Raw genomic sequence first — 20,452 nt, 5'->3', positions numbered from 1 at the left:
GAAGCTGAAAAATGCTCTGTTTCTGTGTTCCATTATGCAGCATCACTCATGCACGTGAGCCCAGCTGTTCCTTCTCTCAGATCCTCTGATGCGTTGTTACCTGAAGCTTTACCGTAAACTATGCCAGCGTTCAGGCAGCCAGGTGTGAGCCATACTTTGCACGGCTGGGTTTATCTGCACCAAACGTTAATGCATCTTTTAAATGAAAACATTTCTGTAAAACCTCTCAACATATTTCTATCATTTGTACATTTTTGTTGCCTTAATAATGGAGAAAAAAATCAACAATGAAACATTTGATAATTGAGAGTTTTAGTAGAGTCTTGTCAAAAATGTAAGCTGCAGTATTTCTGAATGAGCCCACCGAGTTGTTTCTGCTACTCTTAATTGGACAATGTCATCAGCATAGTGGGGAAGTTTGTGTCTTTGGGATCAATATGTTAGAATGTCCCAACCGGCTCAACTTCCCCTGCTGGTATGAACCTGTAACTGCAGCTTAGAGTGGGACAGTGGCTGGAACGGGTTCCAGTGTTGGAGAGGGGAGCAGAGCCCAACGCTGTTCTGCACAGTGAATGCTTCCAGGTTTCCAGGTGAGTATCCACAGATGTTGCATCCATCAAAGTGTTCTCTGTGGGCTTCCAAAGACACAAGTGGCTCAGAGTTGTGCATTTGAGATCCCAGTCATCTTTTTACTGGACAGGATCAGAACCTTCTGTTCCAGGCAAAGAGCCCCTTAGAAACTTGCATTTGTTTTTCTCCCCTTCCTGTTGAGTTTATGGGCATATCATCTGCCAGGAGCTGCTCTCTGCTGCATGCACACCTCCGTGATCACTTTGCTCTCAAAGCCAGGGTTAGTTTTGGTTTGTTGCCTATAAACCAGGTCTCACTTTCAGATTTCTACATTGGTGAACAGCATGGCTCTGATATGATATGTCACTGCTGACACATGACGACTATAGAGCTGCATGCGTGAGGTGGAACACAAGTGATAACACATCCTGTCTGAGTGTGGGAATTACAAAACAAAACTAAGCTTAAAATATCCATCCATCCATTTTCTATACCCGCTTAATCCAATTTTAGGGCTGCAGCCTATCCCAGCTGTCATTGGGTGAGACGCAGGGTTCGCCCTGGACAGGTCTCCAGTCCAACCTAACATGCATGCTTTTGGACAGTGGGAGGAAGCTGGAGTACCCAGAGAGAACCCACACATACACAGGAAGAACCAGCTGGGAATTGAACCTGCAACCCTCTTACTGTGAAGTGATGGTGCTAACCACCACACCACCGTGCAGCCCAGCTTTAAATATATCGGAGGAAAAGCTTCTAATTATTTCTGTCTTTATTTTACATTAAGAACTCTGCATCTCTAGTTTAAGTTAGTCTCTCAGATGTTTTGTACAGTCCATGAAGGAAATGCAGAGGATAAAGTCACATAATTCTTCTAATAAACTGGTACAAGTGCTGCAAAGAACAGAATCTGCAAAAAATCTAATGTTCTTCAGAAGTGACCTGCTATGTGGGAAAATATACACAAATGGATTAATGACTAACAAAATATTTCAATGATAAAGTCCATTTCAGATTTCTTTATTTTCTATGTCGAAATGAATGAGAAATAATGAACAATTCCTTTTCATGAATGAATGTCGGCCTTTAGTTACTGTTAAAGATCTCATGAGTGGTTTTTCTACAGCACGTCAGCGCCCTGCCATCTCCAAGGAAATGCTGCTAAGTTATAGAAACATGGCACGCGTTTCTCATGCACACGTCACTTCCGCCTCCTCCACAGCAAAACAAGATGGCGACCGTCGTAGAAAGAGTAGATGGATGTGTTGGATCGTTGGACTCAGACGCGGTGTCACTGAGACAGTCCAGCCCTCCGCCGGAGCAGCCGCACCAGAACAACCCGCTGCTGGGGCTGCCCATCGTGGCCATCGAGACCATCCTCAACTTCCTCTCTTACGATGAGATCAGCCTGCTGCGGTCGGTAAGCAGCCGGAACAGAGCCCATCAGACCGGGCGGAGCAGCCGGGCAGCCGGGGCCGCTGTGCTCCGTGTGCGCTTATCTCATTAATGTGTTTGAGCCGAGGCAGCGCACACGCACACACACACACACCGTCACCCCGCAAACACACACCCGGAATGAGTGTGAGAGGAGCAGCGACCTGATCTCAGACCAGCTGGCAGCCTCATCTTCACCTCTCATCAGACACAACACAGGACGTGTCTACAGGCACGCGCCCTCATTGTTCACATCCCACGTTTAGCGCGTGCACCGCAACACTATGTTGAAATGAGCTGAACAAACGACCCAGTTTTCCTCTGTTCCCCTTTAACTGGTGTCAAGGTGAAGTGGAGAGTTTATGTGCCTGCGCAGACGCCTGCTCAGAATGTGTTCCTGTTGCCAGGCATGTTGCCAGACATGTTGCCAGACTTGTTATGTTGTCAGAAATGTTGCCAGGCATGTTGCCACCCGTGTTGCCAGACGTGTTGCCAGACATGTTGCCAGACTTGTTATGTTGTCAGACATGTTGCCAGGCATGTTGCCACCCGTGTTGCCAGACGTGTTGCCAGACATGTTGCCAGACTTGTTATGTTGCCAGACATGTTGCCAGACTTGTTGCCAGACATGCTATGTTGCCAGGCGTGTTGCCAGGCAACATAACAATCTCTAAAAATGAGTCCATCTGTGTTTATAATGGGTTGTGTTTTGATATTTGTCAAAATACGAATTGAAAAGTTACGACATCAAAAAATACATACACAAATTTGTACGTAAATACATATTTGTACTACTGTAGAAGTTTGGTGTCATGGCATGTGATTTTAGTGTGGTAATTTTGGAGATACGGACCAGGATCCATTAACCCTTGTACGAAGCTATTCGGGATAACTCAGTAACTCAGCTGACGTTCAGCCAATATCGAAAAAACTGCGGGTGGGCTACTTGGCTGGATGTCATGGTTCAAATGACCCCAGGTTGAATCTACTCCGGAGTATCACTTTAAGCCTCATTTATGAGTCGTCTGCAATGTTTTAGAACCCCCCTCACCGCTTTTTTGATGTTTACTGCTGTCTCCGGTATTTGCCTAATTTTGATTCTTCTCAACCTGCTTCAGAATGGCAAGAATGGTGCATGTCCTAAAAGGTCCGTAAAAGCACCATAAACGTCCGTTTTCAAAATCATCAACTCACCGGAGTGGTTACTGGTGTGCACTGGTAATCCATATCAAATTTCATTGCGAAAAGTTGCTTCTGTCGTGTTTTACTTGACATTTTGTACTGAATGTTAAATCAGGACAAAATGGAATGGATGTTAGTTCTACACCTACTTTTTATTGGATTACCTCCCGATGCACAACCATGTCGGGTTCGGAACCGGCACAATTTTCTCGGTGGATTACTGCAGAGCACCTCTTTGGTTCACCTGGGTGTGAGGGCGGCCTGTGGCCGCTACGAGAGCAGGTGTTGATGGAGGTGCTGCGCTCTCGCACAGTCGTGGTGGCTGGTAGCCACCAGCGGAGAACGATCAAGGCATTGTGGATTACTTTCCTGTTGCTACTCTCGGGTAATATCCACCCTAACCCGGGGCCTGAACGGACCCAGCTCGAAACTCCATCTGATCTGGCAAGTAGCAAGGGGCTACGTTTTGTTCATCTTAACGTGCGCAGTCTATTAAACAAGATAGACTCTGTTCGCATATGGGCAAAATTGGCTGACTGCGATGTTATGGTTCTCTCAGAGACGTGGCTTAAACCCTCAATAACCAAAACATCCATACACATCAAAGGATACAACATCTTCAGGTCTGACCGCGTAAACAAAGGAGGTGGCGTTGCTATCTATGTCAAATCACATTTGAACTGTTCTTGCATCGAATCGTGCACCAGAGCTAAATATTTTGAACTATTGACAGTTAAACTGGAGCTACCCAATGGCGCTGACCTCAGTATCGTGGGGTGCTATCGTCCACCGTCAGCAGTTTGCGAGGCTGCAACTGCGCTTATGGACCACTTAAATAAATTATCCGACAAAGAGTTTATTTTGATGGGTGATCTAAATTGGGACTGCCTGCCCTCCATGCCGGGGAAGCTGCAGGAAATATGCGATGTCTTGCAACTGTCGCAATTGATAAACTCTCCTACTCGTTTAAATCCAAAGCATATGGAAAAATCCACTCTTATTGATGTTATTCTTACAAACTGTGCTTTTAAATATTGTGCAACCGGAGTGTTTTGCAATGATATTAGTGATCACTGTGCTATTGCTTGCGTCAGAAAATGTAAAACTGTGAAACCCAAACCACGCTTCATTTATAAAAGAAACTATAAGCACTTTAATGAGCAAGCCTTTTTGCATGATCTTTATGACGGTGACCTGCACCGTATCGGTGAAATGGTTGATGTTGAATTAGCCTCGGAATATTTTAAAACTGTTTTTATTCAATTAATTGATAAGCACGCCCCCATGAGGAGATATCGGGTCAGTGGCAAAGATAATCCATGGTTTGATGATAACCTGGCAAATCATATCAGGCTGAGGGATAAGGCTTGGTCTCTGGCCAAGCGACAAGGCGATCCTGTATCCTGGAATAATTATAGGGCACTGCGTAATAAGTGTACAAAGTTAGTTAAGGCTGCCAAAAGTAACCATTATTTGCAATTGATAAACGAAAACCTAAATGACCCCTGTACATTTTGGAAGCTGGTTAAGTCCACTGAGGGGACTGTGGAAATACCTACGCTGCCTGAAGTGTTAAAAACATCTCAAGGTGAGGTAAAAGGGAAAGATAATATTATTAATGCGTTTAATGGTCATTTTAATATGGCTGCAGAAAAAGTTACATCTCACCTTCCAGTGTCAGAAAACCTTACATTGCCTCAAGGTGTGATGTCATCCAGCTGTTTCAATTTTGCTATTATTACACCCTTCCAAGTGTATCAAGCTTTGTCTAAATTAGACATTAGAAAATCTACTGGTGTAGATAAAATTGAGCCCCTGTTTTTGAAGGCAGCAGCAAGTGTGATTGCCAGTCCTATAGCCTCAATATTTAATCTTAGCCTCTCCAGTGGGGAAATCCCTAGGTCATGGGAGTCAGCCATGGTTCTCCCACTGCTGAAAGGCGGGGATCCCTCAATGCCAGACAACTATCGCCCCATTTCCAGATTATCAGTAACTGCTAAAATATTTGAGTCTTTAGTGAATGAGCAGGTTAAACATTACTTGTCTGATAATGGAATTTTAACATCTACACAATCAGGATTCAGACAACATCATAGCACGATCACTGCCACTACTTTAGTTGCCAATGACATCATCTCTGCCCTGGATAACAAGAAGTCCTGTGCTGCTCGTTTTGTTGACCTTTCTAAGGCTTTTGACTGTGTGAACCATGATCTTCTTTTGCAACGTCTTCAACATATTGGTTTTAGTGACATAACACTGAAGTGGTTTTTAAACTATTTATCTGGGAGAACCCAATGTGTAGCTGTTGACAGCAGTAGTTCAGACCTAGTGGAGGTCAAAATGGGTGTGCCTCAAGGGTCGATTTTGGGGCCTATTTTGTTCACCATTTATATAAATAACCTTTGTGTTGGTCTTGATTCAGCAAGGGAGCATCTCTATGCTGACGACACTGTTTTATATACATCTGCCCCCTCAGTAAAGACAGCAGTTGATAATCTTCAATCTGCTTTTAGCATTTTGCAGGCGTCTTTGCTTAGTCTGCGACTGGCTCTAAATGAAAAGAAAACAAAGTACATGGTTTTCACGCGTACCCGCTCATCATTACCTAATGTTGAAGTGTCCACTACAAATGGGACCTTGTTAGAAAGGGTTAAAACATATAAGTATTTAGGGATTTGGCTTGATGAGAAGTTAAATTATGAAACACATATTGCCCATCTTCTTAAAAAGCTTTGACCAAAATTGAGTTTTTATTTCCGCTTGAAAAAGTGCTTTCCTATTGCTGCCAGATTAAGATTGGTACAGAGTACATTTTTACCCATCCTAGACTATGGTGACATATTGTATATGCATGCCTCCACCTCTCTTTTAAAAAAGCTGGATGTAGTTTACCATGCAGCGCTGCGTTTCATCACTAATGCAAACATGAGAACACATCACTGCACACTATATGAAATGGTATCATGGACTTCACTACCACTCAGGAGAAAAATCCATTCACTCATTTTTATTGCGAAGGCATTGGTTGGTAAACTCCCATCATACATCAACTGTCTGTTGTCACGCCAAACCAGTTCCTATGGCACTAGGTCAGGAAATAAAATAATGTTAAATATTCCTACTGTACGTACTGTACTAGGCAAGACTTCTTTTAGTTCATATGCCCCATATGCTTGGAATAACCTCCAAAACATCTTAAACTTGGAATCTGTCCCCTCTATAGATGCTTTTAAAAATCTTTTAAATACAACTTTGGTAGAGGAGTGTCACTGTTTTTAGGTTATCAGTTTTACTGTTTGTTTTTTTATGTCATTCTGTGTCTTTTGTGGTCCCCTGTATTCCTGTCTGTTGTGTGTTTGCTTTTCTTTTCACTTTTTTTCCTTTTTTTAGTGCTTGCCTGTCTGGCTTACTAGCCTTTGTCTAATGTTTGTTTGTCTTTATGTCTTATGCATGTGCATATGCCGTCTTGGCCAGGACTCCCTGTGAGAAGAGGTTTCACACCTCAATGGGACCTTCCTGGATAAATAAAGGTCAAATAAATAAAATAAAAGTAACCACTCCGGTGAGTTGATTATTTTGAAAACGGACGTTTATGGTGCTTTTACAGACCTTTTAGGACATGCACCATCCTTGCCATTCTGAAGCAGGTTGAGAAGAATCAAAATTAGGCAAATACCGGAGACAGCAGTAAAATTAAAAAAAGCGGTGAGGGGGGTTCTAAAACATTGCAGACGACTCAGAAAAGAGGCTTAATGTTGAAAATACCGGAGTTCTCCTTTAAGTTTTACACTAGCAGTACAATCACAGAACAGGGGTGACTCTCAGTCCTGCTCCGCAACCAACCCCAGGAGAGCACCAAACCTGCACACAGACTGGCCCACGCCCATTCCTCTCCCCCAATCACCAGCCCACACCTGAGTGACATGACCTGCGGTCCAGTGATTGACGGAGAGGAGGAAACAAGCCAGTCCGTGTGCTTTTACCTTAATTCTGGGTCGTTACAATATTTTGACTTCGACCACAGTGCGGACTCTATATTACTCTATATTTACTTTACTATACTATACTATACTATACTATACTAGTAAATATTTACTGGATTGTGTTTGTGATTTAAAGTGCTTATGAAACGAATTTTAATTGTTGGAATTTCACAGTTTTTGCTGCTGATTCTAAAGGTTCCAAGCCTTGCGATTAAAATGAGATATTGTCTGGATAATAATTTATCCGGGAAGTCATGTTAAAACGGGCTCAAAAGGAGCCACATTTTGTCTTTTTGTGAGAATTCTTTTTTTAATGCGTGACGTCATAGGGTTGACACAGAAGTTCTCGTAGTCTAACTGTAATGGTGGCGTCTATGGCTAAGACATCAAAGCACGGTGGAAAATATTGTGTTGCTGGAGGTTAGTTGCAAAAATAGCAGCTTCACTGAAGGCATCTCTCTGCACATGTTTCCCAAACTAAAAAATACTGGAACTGAGGCTGACAAGGAGAAGGCAAAGACAAGAGCACGGTGGATACAGTTTGTACGGAGGCATCGTCGTGATTTTGAAGTGTCCTCAACATCCGTGTTGTGCTCCGTACATTTCCATCACAACGGTTTCACTAAAAATGTGGAGATCGCGGGAATGGTTGGGAATAGGAGACGTCTTTTAGCTGAAGCTGTTCCAACTATTGACATCGCTGGACCTGGTGTGCCGACGGAGACTGTCCCTGCTCGAACTACTGCTCGGGCGCGAAGACAGGTGAGTCTGAAATTTCCAGATCGGACATTACTGGACTTGTTTTTTTTATATATAATAATGTTCGCTTACTGTTCGCTTCTGAGAGGCAAGTGTCGACCACTGCTATTGGCTGAGAGCACGGTGGATCGTGTCACTGCGTGCTGCCGCCTGCCGATAGCTGGACCTGAATTGCTGCTCGGAAGCAGGGGACTGCTCGCTTTTCTCTTCGGTCCACACACATATCCAGCTAGAATTGCTGTCTGGTCTCTCCGGTGATTGCGCCGGCTACGACATCCGAGGCTCCGTGGATCAGTCCTACCGATGGCTGCTGTCAGTCGTGCCGAGGCCGGGTGCCCATCTCCCTGCCGCCGACCCGTGAGGATCCGCAGATGGGGCCGCGCACTGGAGGATCTCCGACCCGTTAATCCATGCCATTGTTTATTAAGCTTACATTAAAACCATGTTATTATCACATACGTTTTTTTTAAGTGGCTGGATTTCAAAGTGCCCCTTCGTTAGGTTTCAACGTGTCAAAGACAGCGCAGCAGAATGCCATATCTGCCAAACCGGCATGTTCAAATCTTTTCCAGTTTACCACAGCAAACATACACTATTGTGTCATTTGATTGATAACATCTTAATAATAATCAGCGTGTAGTAGGAGCGATGGCTGTTTTGTGCCCGCCGATCCTGTGCTGAAAATGGTAACTTTCTTTCATTTCCATTACCCATACGGAGGTGCAGAGAGCCTCTTCAATATAGATATTAAATCGATTTGTGTGGCTTAAATTCAACGAAAGTTTTTCCACATAATGTTAGAGGTGTGTTCTTTCGACCTGCTGATGTTTGTATCAGAATTTTGGTTCCTTTATGAGATATAGGTCCATCAAATGTATGTTGTTTTCACTGCCAGCCATACTAGCAAATAAGGGAGTCAACCCTATGACGTCACGGTCATGTGACCAATTTCGCACCAAAGGCCACATAATTCATACTTTTAAATGGCTGTTTTAACAAGTTATGCCCGGAAAATTTAGTTCAAGTTGGATTGATGGTTTTAGAAAAAGACAAAAATTTCATTTGAATGATAGATGAACATTCGTTTCAGTGCATCTTTAAAGCATGACACAACAAGGGGCTTCAGCAGCGGATGAACCTGTAAGTTAAAGATATTTTCCCATTATTTTTTTGTGTAGGAAATGCGCTGTGAAATATATATATATATATATATATAGATAGATAGATATAGTATAGTAAATATTATATAAAAATAATATATAGTTATATGCCCCTTTTCCACCGAACATTTTTGTACCAGTACAGCTCTACACGGTACCACTCTACCCTGATTGGGAGATTTTCCACCGCGGGTTGAAGGTGGGACCCGTTACAATTTTTAGCACCGGCTAGCACCTGCTTCAGAGGTGGGTCTAGTCGGTACTAGTCGGTGCTAAAACCTCACGTGATCAGTGCTGTCCACTGATTGGTCAGGTGAAATTACGTCATACACGCGACGAAGCTCGGGGAGCTTTAAATATCACCCGCCATGTATGAAAACACACCTGCGAGAGCAACAGAGAATAAACAGAATTGCGAAGATGGAAGACCAGAGAAGGAAAGCCAACCCATGGACGATGAGCGAGGTGTAGACCTTTCTGTGTGTGGTGGCCGAGGACCGCATACAGAAGGAACTGGACGGAGCGATACGAAATGAGAAGGTGTTCCAGGATATAGCCAAGCTGATGGCTAGCCATGGCTATCACCGGAATTCTCAGCAGTGCCGAGAGAAGCTGAAGAGTGATTACCGGCAGGTAAAGGACCACAACAGCCGGAGTGGGTCAACCAGAAAATCTTGGAAGTGGTTCGACCAAATGGACGGCATTTACGGGCACCGCCCGGCGAACCGAGAGAGTGGCGTGGATACGGCGACGTCTTTGTTGGAGGCGATGGAAAATGGTAAGTGTTGTTCTTATCCCCTTGGTGCAACGCTTATATCTTAACAAATGCATGTTTTATATCGTAACAAATACATGTTCAGTCTTTAACTTGTGTAAAAAGTTACACAGGTGTCTCATGTAAGTTGTTCTGAGTGAGCTAGCAAACAACGCTGTTTTGGAAGGCTAGCACAGTGTCTCACCTATGCGGTTACGTGTATGCGTTTCATATGTTCACACTTTTTATTTTTTTTCCCTCAAGACTCGGTTTGTGCAACCGATGAGTGTTCGGTTGCTGAGGTCAGCGAAGATCCTCCAATCCCGCAGGCTTCAGAACCGACACTGGCATCGCAATCTGCAGCTGAGGCAACAGCTGCTATCTGCATTCCACCGGCACCAACACTGGCGTCGACGCCTGTATAGACAACTCCTGCTGTTTACTTTTGTACGGTCTTTTTTAATAAAGAGCTTGGTTTAACTAAACAATATGAATTGTCAACTGCATTACACATTACACTCCATCGTTGTGTTTACTTTTGACTAACCGCGGCGTGACACTTTGTAGTCGCCTGAAACCGACGTCACGTTAGTGGTGAACGGGCCGACTCCGCCCACTTCCAGGTCACGGTTTGGGTGGAAGAGGTCGTGGTACTGGTCCCGTGTGGTGTGGTGTAGTGTCGGGCTATATCGAACCGAGTAGAGTAGGGCTAGCTTGGCGGTGGAAAAGGGGCAATAGAGTAATATAGAGTCCGCACTGTGGTCAAAGTCAAAATATGTTCTAGTATCACCGGCCGTGCTGATGGGGTGATCGAATTTTCTTCTGCTGGTGATGCCTGTGACGTGATGACGTCAGCGATGACGTATTTTTGTCCCCTTTCCTGCACTTGAGAAATTCGTATTCGTAACTTTTGAATTCGTAAGTTTTTGATTCGTAACTTTTCGATTTGTGTATGTATTTTTTGATGTCGTAACTTTTCAATTCGTATTTTGACAAATATCAAAACACAACCCATTATAAACACAGATGGACTCATTTTTAGAGATTGCACATATTTATTTTATGCTCAACTACAACCAAAGACGCACACATTTCCCAAATATGCGCGGATTACTTGCACGGATGCACGTTTCTTTTTGACCGATTTCTTACCCCATACCAGACTTGTTATGTTGCCAGACTTGTTACCAGACTTGTTATTTTGTCAGACATGTTGCCAGGCGTGCTGTCAGACATGTTGCCAGACTTGTCTGACTCTTTGTCAGACTTGTTGCCAGACATGTTATGTTGCCAGACATGTTGCCAAACGTGTTGCCAGGCGTGTTGTCAGACATGTTGCCAGGCATGTTGCCAGGAATGTTGCCAGACAAGTTGCCAGGCATGTTGTTATGAGGCAGATGTGGAGTGGTAGTCTGCAGCCAGGGCTACTTGAAGCACATCTGGATCTGGTCTCACTCAGACTGTGGTGGCCCTGCAGTTTTACCATGGTTGGCAGGATTCCTGGAGTTTATCAGTGAAGACAAAGTGAGTCAAAGCTTTTTAAGCAGCACAGTTTGAGGAAAATGGGGAAAAAAACAAAACAAAAATCTACTTCTGCCTTTAGGAATTCCAGATGTTAAGTACAGCTGCAAAAAGATTGAATGTCAGCACAAACTAGAATGTAACCTATCCAAAGAGTCCTGAGACCACCTGGCCCCCCTTGGCACTGAGGACAGGGAGCACCTGAAGGCGAGCTGGTATGAGACCTGCAGCAGAGTGCTGCCACAGATCCACAGCCGGCTGCAGATGCTGCCACAGATCCACAGCCGGCTGCAGATGCTGCCACAGATCCACAGCCGGCTGCTGATGCTGCCACAGATCCACAGCCGGCTGCTGATGCTGCCACAGATCCACAGCCGGCTGCTGATGCTGCCACAGATCCACAGCCGGCTGCAGATGCTGACACAGATCCACAGCCGGCTGCAGATGCTGCCACAGATCCACAGCCGGCTGCAGATGCTGCCACAGATCCACAGCCGGCTGCTGATGCTGCCACAGATCCACAGCCGGCTGCTGATGCTGCCACAGATCCACAGCCGGCTGCAGATGCTGCCACAGATCCACAGCCGGCTGCAGATGCTGACACAGATCCACAGCCGGCTGCAGATGCTGACACAGATCCACAGCCGGCTGCAGATGCTGCCACAGATCCACAGCCGGCTGCTGATGCTGCCACAGATCCACAGCCGGCTGCTGATGCTGCCACAGATCCACAGCCCGCTGCAGATGCTGACACAGATCCACAGCCCGCTGCAGATGCTGACACAGATCCACAGCCGGCTGCAGATGCTGACACAGATCCACAGCCGGCTGCAGATGCTGCCACAGATCCACAGCCGGCTGCAGATGCTGCCACAGATCCACAGCCGGCTGCTGATGCTGCCACAGATCCACAGCCCGCTGCAGATGCTGCCACAGATCCACAGCCGGCTGCAGATGCTGACACAGATCCACAGCCGGCTGCAGATGCTGACACAGATCCACAGCCGGCTGCTGATGCTGCCACAGATCCACAGCCCGCTGCAGATGCTGACAGATCCACAGCCGGCTGCAGATGCTGACACAGATCCACAGCCGGCTGCAGATGCTGACACAGATCCACAGCCGACTGCAGATGCTGACACAGATCCACAGCCGGCTGCAGATGCTGACACAGATCCACAGCCGGCTGCTGATGCTGCCACAGATCCACAGCCGGCTGCTGATGCTGACACAGATCCACAGCCGGCTGCAGATGCTGCCACAGATCCACAGCCGGCTGCTGATGCTGACACAGATCCACAGCCGACTGCAGATGCTGACACAGATCCACAGCCGGCTGCAGATGCTGACACAGATCCACAGCCGGCTGCAGATGCTGACACAGATCCACAGCCGGCTGCTGATGCTGTGAGCTTGGTTTCCGTTCCACTCTTTCTTTGATGGGAGCTGCAGATTCTCATCTCACTACATTAAACAGTGTATGCTCTCCATCAGTTCATAGAAACACATTGAAGCATTTATGCTGCTCCTCCAGACTTATTTCATCTTCAGATTTGATGTAGGTAATGGAATTTTTTTCAACTAAAGAATAGTACACTGTGCGGATTGGCCTATTTTGTGTCTTTTTCTCAATCAGTACTTTTTGGTTAAGGACAGCTGGCTTAGTCTTGAACTCGCACATACAAGTCTCATCTGTCTCAGTTTGTACACAGCAGCCTGGCTTCTGTCTGTTAACATAATCCATGGATGGCTCTTTATAAATGCACTTTCACTGGCTGTTTCCTTTGCAGTCTCTCAGTGTGCAGCAGTTTCAGCCTTCAGATGGACAGACAGACAGATAGATGGATGGATGGATGGATGGATAATTTATTAATCCCAAGGGAAATTCAAAGCATTCAGCAGCTACATTGATGTAAGTGTATAAGATAAATGAATATAAAAATGGGCAATGTGCTCATGTGCAAACAGATATGCATGAAATATGGGTTTAATCATGATCCTCCCTGGCCAGCCACTGCAGAGTTACAGTCTCATGGTCAGCAGCTCAGGGACAGCAGCCTGCTGCTGAACATGCTGCTCTGTCTCATCACAGTTTGGTGGAGTGGGCGTTGTCCAGCATGGACAGAGTCTTCTCCAGGGTCCGTCTCTCTGCCACTGACACCAGAGAGTCCAGCTCTGTGCCCACCACAGATCCATCCCTCCTTTTAATGCTGCCCCCCAACAAACCACAGCAGACTGGTAAAATATCAGCAGCACTTTTTTACAGGTGCTAAAGGACCACAGTCTTCTCAGGAGGTGATCCAGGGCTTGTTGTTTGGGAAGCACCGTGTCCCTGCAGAAGTCGAAGTAGTCCGTAATGCAGTGTGTGACCCCCTTGATGTCCTCCCCGTGTGGCTGCTGTAGTACCCTCCAATCAGTCTATTGTCCTGTTCAGCCTGGTGGGGCATGCACAGGCGGTCTTGGCTAGATTTTATGCCCCCCAAAAAAGACTTAGAGGGAGAGGGTGTAGGACATGCAGTAGTGGTCAGAGAGATGAAGAGGAGTGACAGAGAGGTTGGCGCTAGAACAGTGTCTGGTGAAGATAAGGTCCAGTATGTTGCCAGCCTTGTGGGTAGGAGGAGATGGGGAGAGAGCTAGGTCGAAGGAGGAGAGAAAAGAAACAAGAGGGTGACGCTTCTCCGTCTGGATGTTGAAGTCGTCGAGATGAGGCCAGAGCCATCATCAGGGAAGTGAGAGACAAGAGTGTCCAGCTCCTCCAGGAAGTCCCCAGCAGGGCCTGGTGGGCAATAAACTACAGCGATGGTGAGCTTGACTGGGTGAGAGACAGTGACAGCATGAAATTCAAAGGAGGAGGGAGAGAACTGGCAGAGGGAACAAAAAGAGTATTTCCAGTCCTTGGAAATCAGCAGGCCAGTACCACCGCCCCGCCTCGCAGCTCTGGGAGTGTGAGAGAAAGAGTACGCATCAGACAGAGCTGTGGGCGTGGCAGTGTTTTCTGGGGTGATCCAGGTATCTGTTAGAAACAGAAAGTTCAGGGAGAGCATGGATGCATAGCCTGAGATAAACTCAGCCTTCTGCACAGCAGACTGGCAGTTCCACAGCCCCCCTGCCACCACCTGCTCAGCACGAGTGGAGAGAGAAGGATGGATAAGGTTAGTGGGGTCCCGGCCTCTGGGTCTGACCCTGTATCTGCGTTGTCGCCGAGACCGAGAGGAGAGAACGGGAATGAAGCACATGGTTAGTCCAAAGATGGCACTTTGCACTTAAAGGTGCCCTCCAGAAGAAGATCGTCCTTTAAAGCCTCTAGCATGGTTGCTCTAGCATGGTTGCCGCGTCTGCTAGCGCGAGCGGTGTTGATGATGTCACGATTTCGTGCCGGCTACATATAGTGGCGCAAGTCGATGTGCCAGTAGTTGCAATTTCTCCGTCACAGAGGTGGCGCTGCTACCTGAAGGTTCCCGCTACTCTACAACCACGAAAGTGGAGAAGAAAACAATGAAGAGCAGGAATACTGTCATCAATTATCCAGTATCTGGATAATTAAAATTTTTTTAATTCAGTTAAAAGAGTTGAAGGTCTGAAGCCCCCGGCATCACCACTTGGAGTCTCTGCCCTCTTCTTTGCCTTCACGTATCTGTCCCGTAGCTTCTTCCACACATTCTTACAGAACTCTCCCTCTTTCCCCAAAGTTCTGCCCATCCCTGCCCACCAGTTTTGGGAGTTTACGTGCTCCCTGTGCTGTTTCACTGCAGTGTCGTACAGCTGCCTGTACAAACGCACCTCCTGACTGAGCCTGGTCTCACATGGTCCATCCGGTTTGTCGTTCTCGGCACAGCCAAGTTACAAAAATGGACTGGTGCACGACAACGTGCATAGAAACAGGATCCTAAGATGATCCTAAGACGTCAATTAATTCTCAATTAATTACATGAAGGTTTATGGGTCATATGTTAATTTTAGGAATGAAATACAGTTTATTTGGATTGGAAGCAGTTTGTGTTGTGTGGCCTGGGACCAGTCTACCCCCCCTCCCCCTCCCTCTTCTGACACACACAACCTGTATGACCCTCAGCAGCAAGTTGACGTGACAGGGCGCCCCAGCGCTCACTCCACTAGACATGGAAATGAGCAGTAGTCTAGAAAACTGGCAAGTTTTTTTGTTTTTTTTGAGGGCGCTCGTGCGCCCTCACATAGTGTGCCCTGGGCGGTCGCCCACATTGCCCATAGCAAAAACCGGCCCTGGGGGCATGCAACAAACTGGTGGAAATCCTGAAGTGTATTGTCCAGTTTAACGTGGTTGAAGTCTCCAGACACAAGAATCCAGGCCTCAGGGTGCTGGCTTTGGAGCCTCGACACGACGGACTGAATGACGTCACACGCTGTGTCTGCGTGAGCTCGCGGAGGAACGTAAAGAGCGATGGCGTGGGAGAACTCCCGCGGCATGTAACACGGCCGGAGACTCACCGCTAGCAGTTCAGTGTCCTGCAAGCAGAACGTCTCCTTCACAGCCACACGGCCCGATTGCACCTGATGTTCACATGCAGTGCCAGTCCCCCTCCTGGTGCCAGTCCTCCTCCTGGTGCCAGAACCCCATTTCCTGGTGCCAGTCCTCCTCCTGGTGCCAGTCCCCCTCCTGGTGCCAGAACCCCCCTCCTGGTGCCAGTCCTCCTCCTGGTGCCAGTCCCCCTCCTGGTGCCAGAACCCCCCTCCTGGTGCCAGTCCTCCTCCTGGTGCCAGTCCCCCTCCTGGTGCCAGAACCCCCCTCCTGGTGCCAGTCCTCCTCCTGGTGCCAGAACCCCCCTCCTGGTGCCAGTCCTCCTCCTGGTGCCAGTCCCCCTCCTGGTGCCAGAACCCCCCTCCTGGTGCCAGTCCTCCTCCTGGTGCCAGTCCCCCTCCTGGTGCCAGAACCCCCCTCCTGGTGCCAGTCCTCCTCCTGGTGCCAGTCCCCCTCCTGGTGCCAGAACCCCCCTCCTGGTGCCAGTCCTCCTCCTGGTGCCAGTCCCCCTCCTGGTGCCAGTCCTCCTCCTGGTGCCAGTCCCCCTCCTGGTGCCAGTCCCCCTCCTGGTGCCAGTCCCCCTCCTGTCCTCTCACCGCTTTGTTTACCGTCCCGGTCCGCTCTAACCAGATGGAAACCGGGCAGCTTCCACTACGTTGCCGGTCAGCCATGTTTCAGTGAAACGCAGCAGGCTGGACTCCCTGTAGCTCCTATCTTTTCTTACCAGGGCGGCCAGCTCGTCGGTCTTGTTTGACATAGAGTTCACATTCCCCATAATCACAGAGGGAACCGCAGGCTTATGTTAGCCCGATTCTTTTATTGGAAGCCCAAGAACAAGCTGGAGAAGTCTTAAGTTAAACAAAGTATGTATTAGTGGTCACAGGTCAAGTATCAACGCTGGACTCGGAGAGACAGAGTTCTCGCATGAAATCCATCCGACCGAGCCCCGATATCCGGAAACATTTCATATTTATGTTCACCTTTATCTCAGAGGTTGTACCTACACTTGACAACGTATCATTGAACATTTACTAGTGATGTGAGCAGGCCATCCACCGTCTTCATCATGTTTTTTGGATGCGATAAGCGATGTGTGTGTGTGTGTGTGAGTGTTGTTTCAGTCTAATGTACCAGACCTATCTGTCCTAATAGAGACGCTTTATCTGACCCAGTTATTTTATCCCGCTACGTCATCTTAAAGTCTTGGACATACATTGCGTTTGTATGAGCAGAGTGTACACGTACAAACTAGGAACATAGATTATTTAGTGAACTACATAATATGAATAAGAATAAAGCCAATTTATAACATTTATACCCCCACTGTCCCGTTAGCCTTGCTCCGGCTCGGCAGCATCGGGGCTTCCGACGCAGCTCCTCAGGTATGGGGTGAACAGAGGAGCTCGAGCAGCTTCTTTCTTCAATAAACCAGGTTTTTCCTGCTGTTTTCTAATTGAAAGGACTCCATATCCATGAAATATATATTAACAGGCAACTCACAAGAGTTGGAAAACCACAGACAACGTAAAGTGTTGTTAAAGTACTACTATGTAACAGTTCTACCTTAAAATAACAGCTTGAAAAAAATTGTGCGGCTAGAATGAGTTTTAATATTACGATTGGCCTGTCTCCTATGCCCTTCGGGGGTCTGAGTTGGAAAAACTGCGCTATGTAACTTTGCTGGAGCGGCCCGGGAGCTGAGCGGAAGTACTTCGATTTGCTTTCTGGCACACCTACCGCAAAAACAAATAGACCCCTCTCACGCTCCCAGGTACATTTGATTACTCTTACCTTCTTGGTCGACATAGCTTGCACCTTCTGAATCCTCGCCGGTTCGTCAACAAACGTGAAAGCGAAAGGGTGTTGTATTTACGACAGTGTAACCGTACATTACCTCCAAGCCTGTAGGGGGAGCTCCATAATGGGCTTTTTGAGAAGTTACATTGTATTGCTTTAAAACACTCAGACTGAGGCCGAGAATTTACATCTTTAAATTCTCTGTAGTCTCCCGAGCATTTGAAGTAAGAAATATAAAGCAAATCCTTTCTCCTTTGCTAAAGCATTTGTATTTTATTCAAATGTATTCACTGATGTTATCTGTGGTTTCTGCTTAAAAAGGAGGCGGTTTGTCATTTAAAGAAGGGATCAGTGTTCCTGCTTTGCTGACTGCACAGGTTAACCCTGCCAGCAGTGAGACGGGTTGAAACTGTTGAAAGCTGACAACCTGATGAAAAAAGGAGACGAGTGACAGAGGAGCTGCTCAGACCACTGCTGTGAAAAGCATCGCCACACACTGCCTGCTGTTGACTCCACAACACCACCTCTGATGTGCATTTCCACGCCAGTTAGAGCGCAGAGGAAGAGCACTGCAGGGAGTTTGGATAGGAAGGAGGGGGAAAGGGAACGACTGAAATGACTCATGTCGTGGATCTGTGCAAATACTTCCTCTCCTGACTCTGAATGGGAACTGTGTAAAAGTTTCAGATTTGAATGATCACAGAGGGAAGTTCGGAGCGGATTACTGCTGCTAAGCTTTTACTGCCAGCTCAGTGCAGACGTCCTGTTTATCTGAGCATCTAATTGTACAATATACAAAGTGCATTCATGAATTTATTGGCCCCCCAAAGGGCTGCTGCTGTAGTGTTTAAAGTCTGAGGAGAGCAAGTTCAGCGCTCAGCATGGAGAAACTGGAAGTTACAGGGGTTGGACTGTAGCTTGGATCCATTTCCTGATCAGGAGTTTTAGGGCTGGTCTGTAATCAGAGCTTCTTGATGCTGTGGGGCAGCCAACCCTGTTTCTGATGTGGTAGAGAGACCCCCTTCAGTGCATGAACCCCCCAGCAGCCATTCTGCTGACTGTTCAGCCTTCACACACCTGAGTGAACACCAGGTGCATCACAATCTTTATTATTGTTCGAAACCTTCCCAGTGTAACACTGACTGTTCAATAAGAGAAAAGAGAGACTTTCTGCTGCTTCTGTCCACCTCCAACACAGATGGGAATTATTATGGTGATGGGACATGCTGTCATGAGAAACAGGGAGTCTGGAAGAACTTTTCTGGCTGCTTTTTATCCCAAATGCTTCTGGGTTGTGGCTCTTTTCATCCCTTTCACACTCATGTTTGAATAAAGGAACATGAACAGATGAATGATTAATGTGACTGACTGAATCCTGTCACCAAGACATTCACATGTTGGAAAGGACTTCCATCACCTTGCTCTTCTCTGTGCTGGAGTCTCTCCTCTGTGATTGAATCACTTCTGATCTATCTTTGAAAGAAACAGACGGTCATGGGCTTGTATACTTGTTGATTTTCATGTGAGACTATTTTTCCTGTCTTCTTCAGGTGTGCAAACGCATGGACATGATCTGCCAGCGTGTGCTGAACCAGGGCTTCCTAAAGGTGGAGCGGTACCACAGTTTGTGTCAGAGGCAGGTCAAAGCCCAGCTGCCCAGGTCAGTGCCACCAGCCTCCAGCTCTGCACAACACGAGCCTCAGCTCTGCACAACACATCCATGCAAGGAAGTCCAATCAACATGGTGATGATCATTCATCCAGAGGGTCTGCAGATGATAAAATACACCTTGAGTGTTCCGCTCTGAAGGCTTTCTTTGTATAGGCCTCGTGTTAGATAACCTGTTCAAAGAAAGTGGTTCAGGATACATCGGCCGTCTAAGGTCCGAGGCCCGAGTCTCTGACTCCAGTTACATTTGCTAAAGACAGCTGTGAGTCCTTAACTTAATGTCAGCCCTGTGAATAAGGAGCGATCCCAGTGGCTGCAGGTATCACCCCTGCACATTTCCCATGATAGAAAACACACTCACTGACAAGCTTTGAAACATCTGTGTATGTAGATTTCTTTATTCCATTTTCTTATGAGCGTAGTGCAGCTGGGACACACCTAATGTTATATGTGCAAGCTGGTGGGGTTTTTACCTTCTAGATACTTTACTCACACCAAAAGGAAATAAAGGGACTGATTATCATTCTCAAGACACACAAACAATGGGCCTCATGCAACAACCGTTTGTACGCACAGATTTGTTCTTAAATCGTGCGTAGGAGTGATTTAAGAGAATTTGCGCATTCACCAATCTTTTCGTATTTTATGTTTTCTTTCAGGTATGAACAGAATTCACGAGTGATCCAGACCTGTCGTAGGAGTTTCATAAAATAGTCCGCTGTTATTCCAATCAAGTTTGCTTGACTAATGGATTGTATATTTAATTACTTTGAAGAAAACATAAATAAATATGTACATTATACCCCATAATTATGCTGACATTATTCTGTTTGACTTAAATTGTGCACTAATTGAAGGTTCATTTGAATCTGTATATAACAAGCTCAATGGGAAGCGTAACCAGCGGCTGTCTTGCTACTTTCGGATGCCGTAGTGCGTCAGGCTCTTGGAAGAGAGCATGTAGAGACAGACGAATGGCTGACATCGCGATTTAGATTGCTAAGGACTGTGCTGCTGTAAATATGCAGCTTACTGGAGCCACGACTCCAGAGAAAAACACGCCGCTCAAACCCAATTCCACCACACGCCCAGGTCCTCACCACCCTTGGATTTTTGGCCACTGGAA

General features: G+C 46.7%; 1 protein-coding gene across 2 annotated transcripts in view; it reads left to right on the top strand.

The window, feature by feature from the left end:
• The first annotated feature begins 1,782 nt into the window (after window positions 1-1,782).
• fbxo28 (F-box protein 28) overlaps window positions 1,783-20,452 on the top strand; it is a 42,955-nt gene continuing 24,285 nt past the window's right edge. For both annotated transcript variants that reach the window (XR_012772807.1, XM_075482539.1), the window contains exons 1-2: window positions 1,783-1,990; window positions 19,209-19,318. Coding sequence is in view for 1 of the 2 variants with exons in the window: in XM_075482539.1 (XP_075338654.1) it covers window positions 1,802-1,990; window positions 19,209-19,318 (299 nt within the window). In the remaining variant the exon portion in view is untranslated. The remainder of the gene's footprint in view (window positions 1,991-19,208; window positions 19,319-20,452) is intronic.

Source organism: Odontesthes bonariensis, chromosome 2 (genome assembly GCF_027942865.1).
Source record: "Odontesthes bonariensis isolate fOdoBon6 chromosome 2, fOdoBon6.hap1, whole genome shotgun sequence".
Classification (NCBI taxonomy): Eukaryota; Metazoa; Chordata; class Actinopteri; order Atheriniformes; family Atherinopsidae; genus Odontesthes; species Odontesthes bonariensis.
Note: the sequence above shows the minus strand (reverse complement) of the source record. Positions and strands in the feature narration are given on the sequence as shown.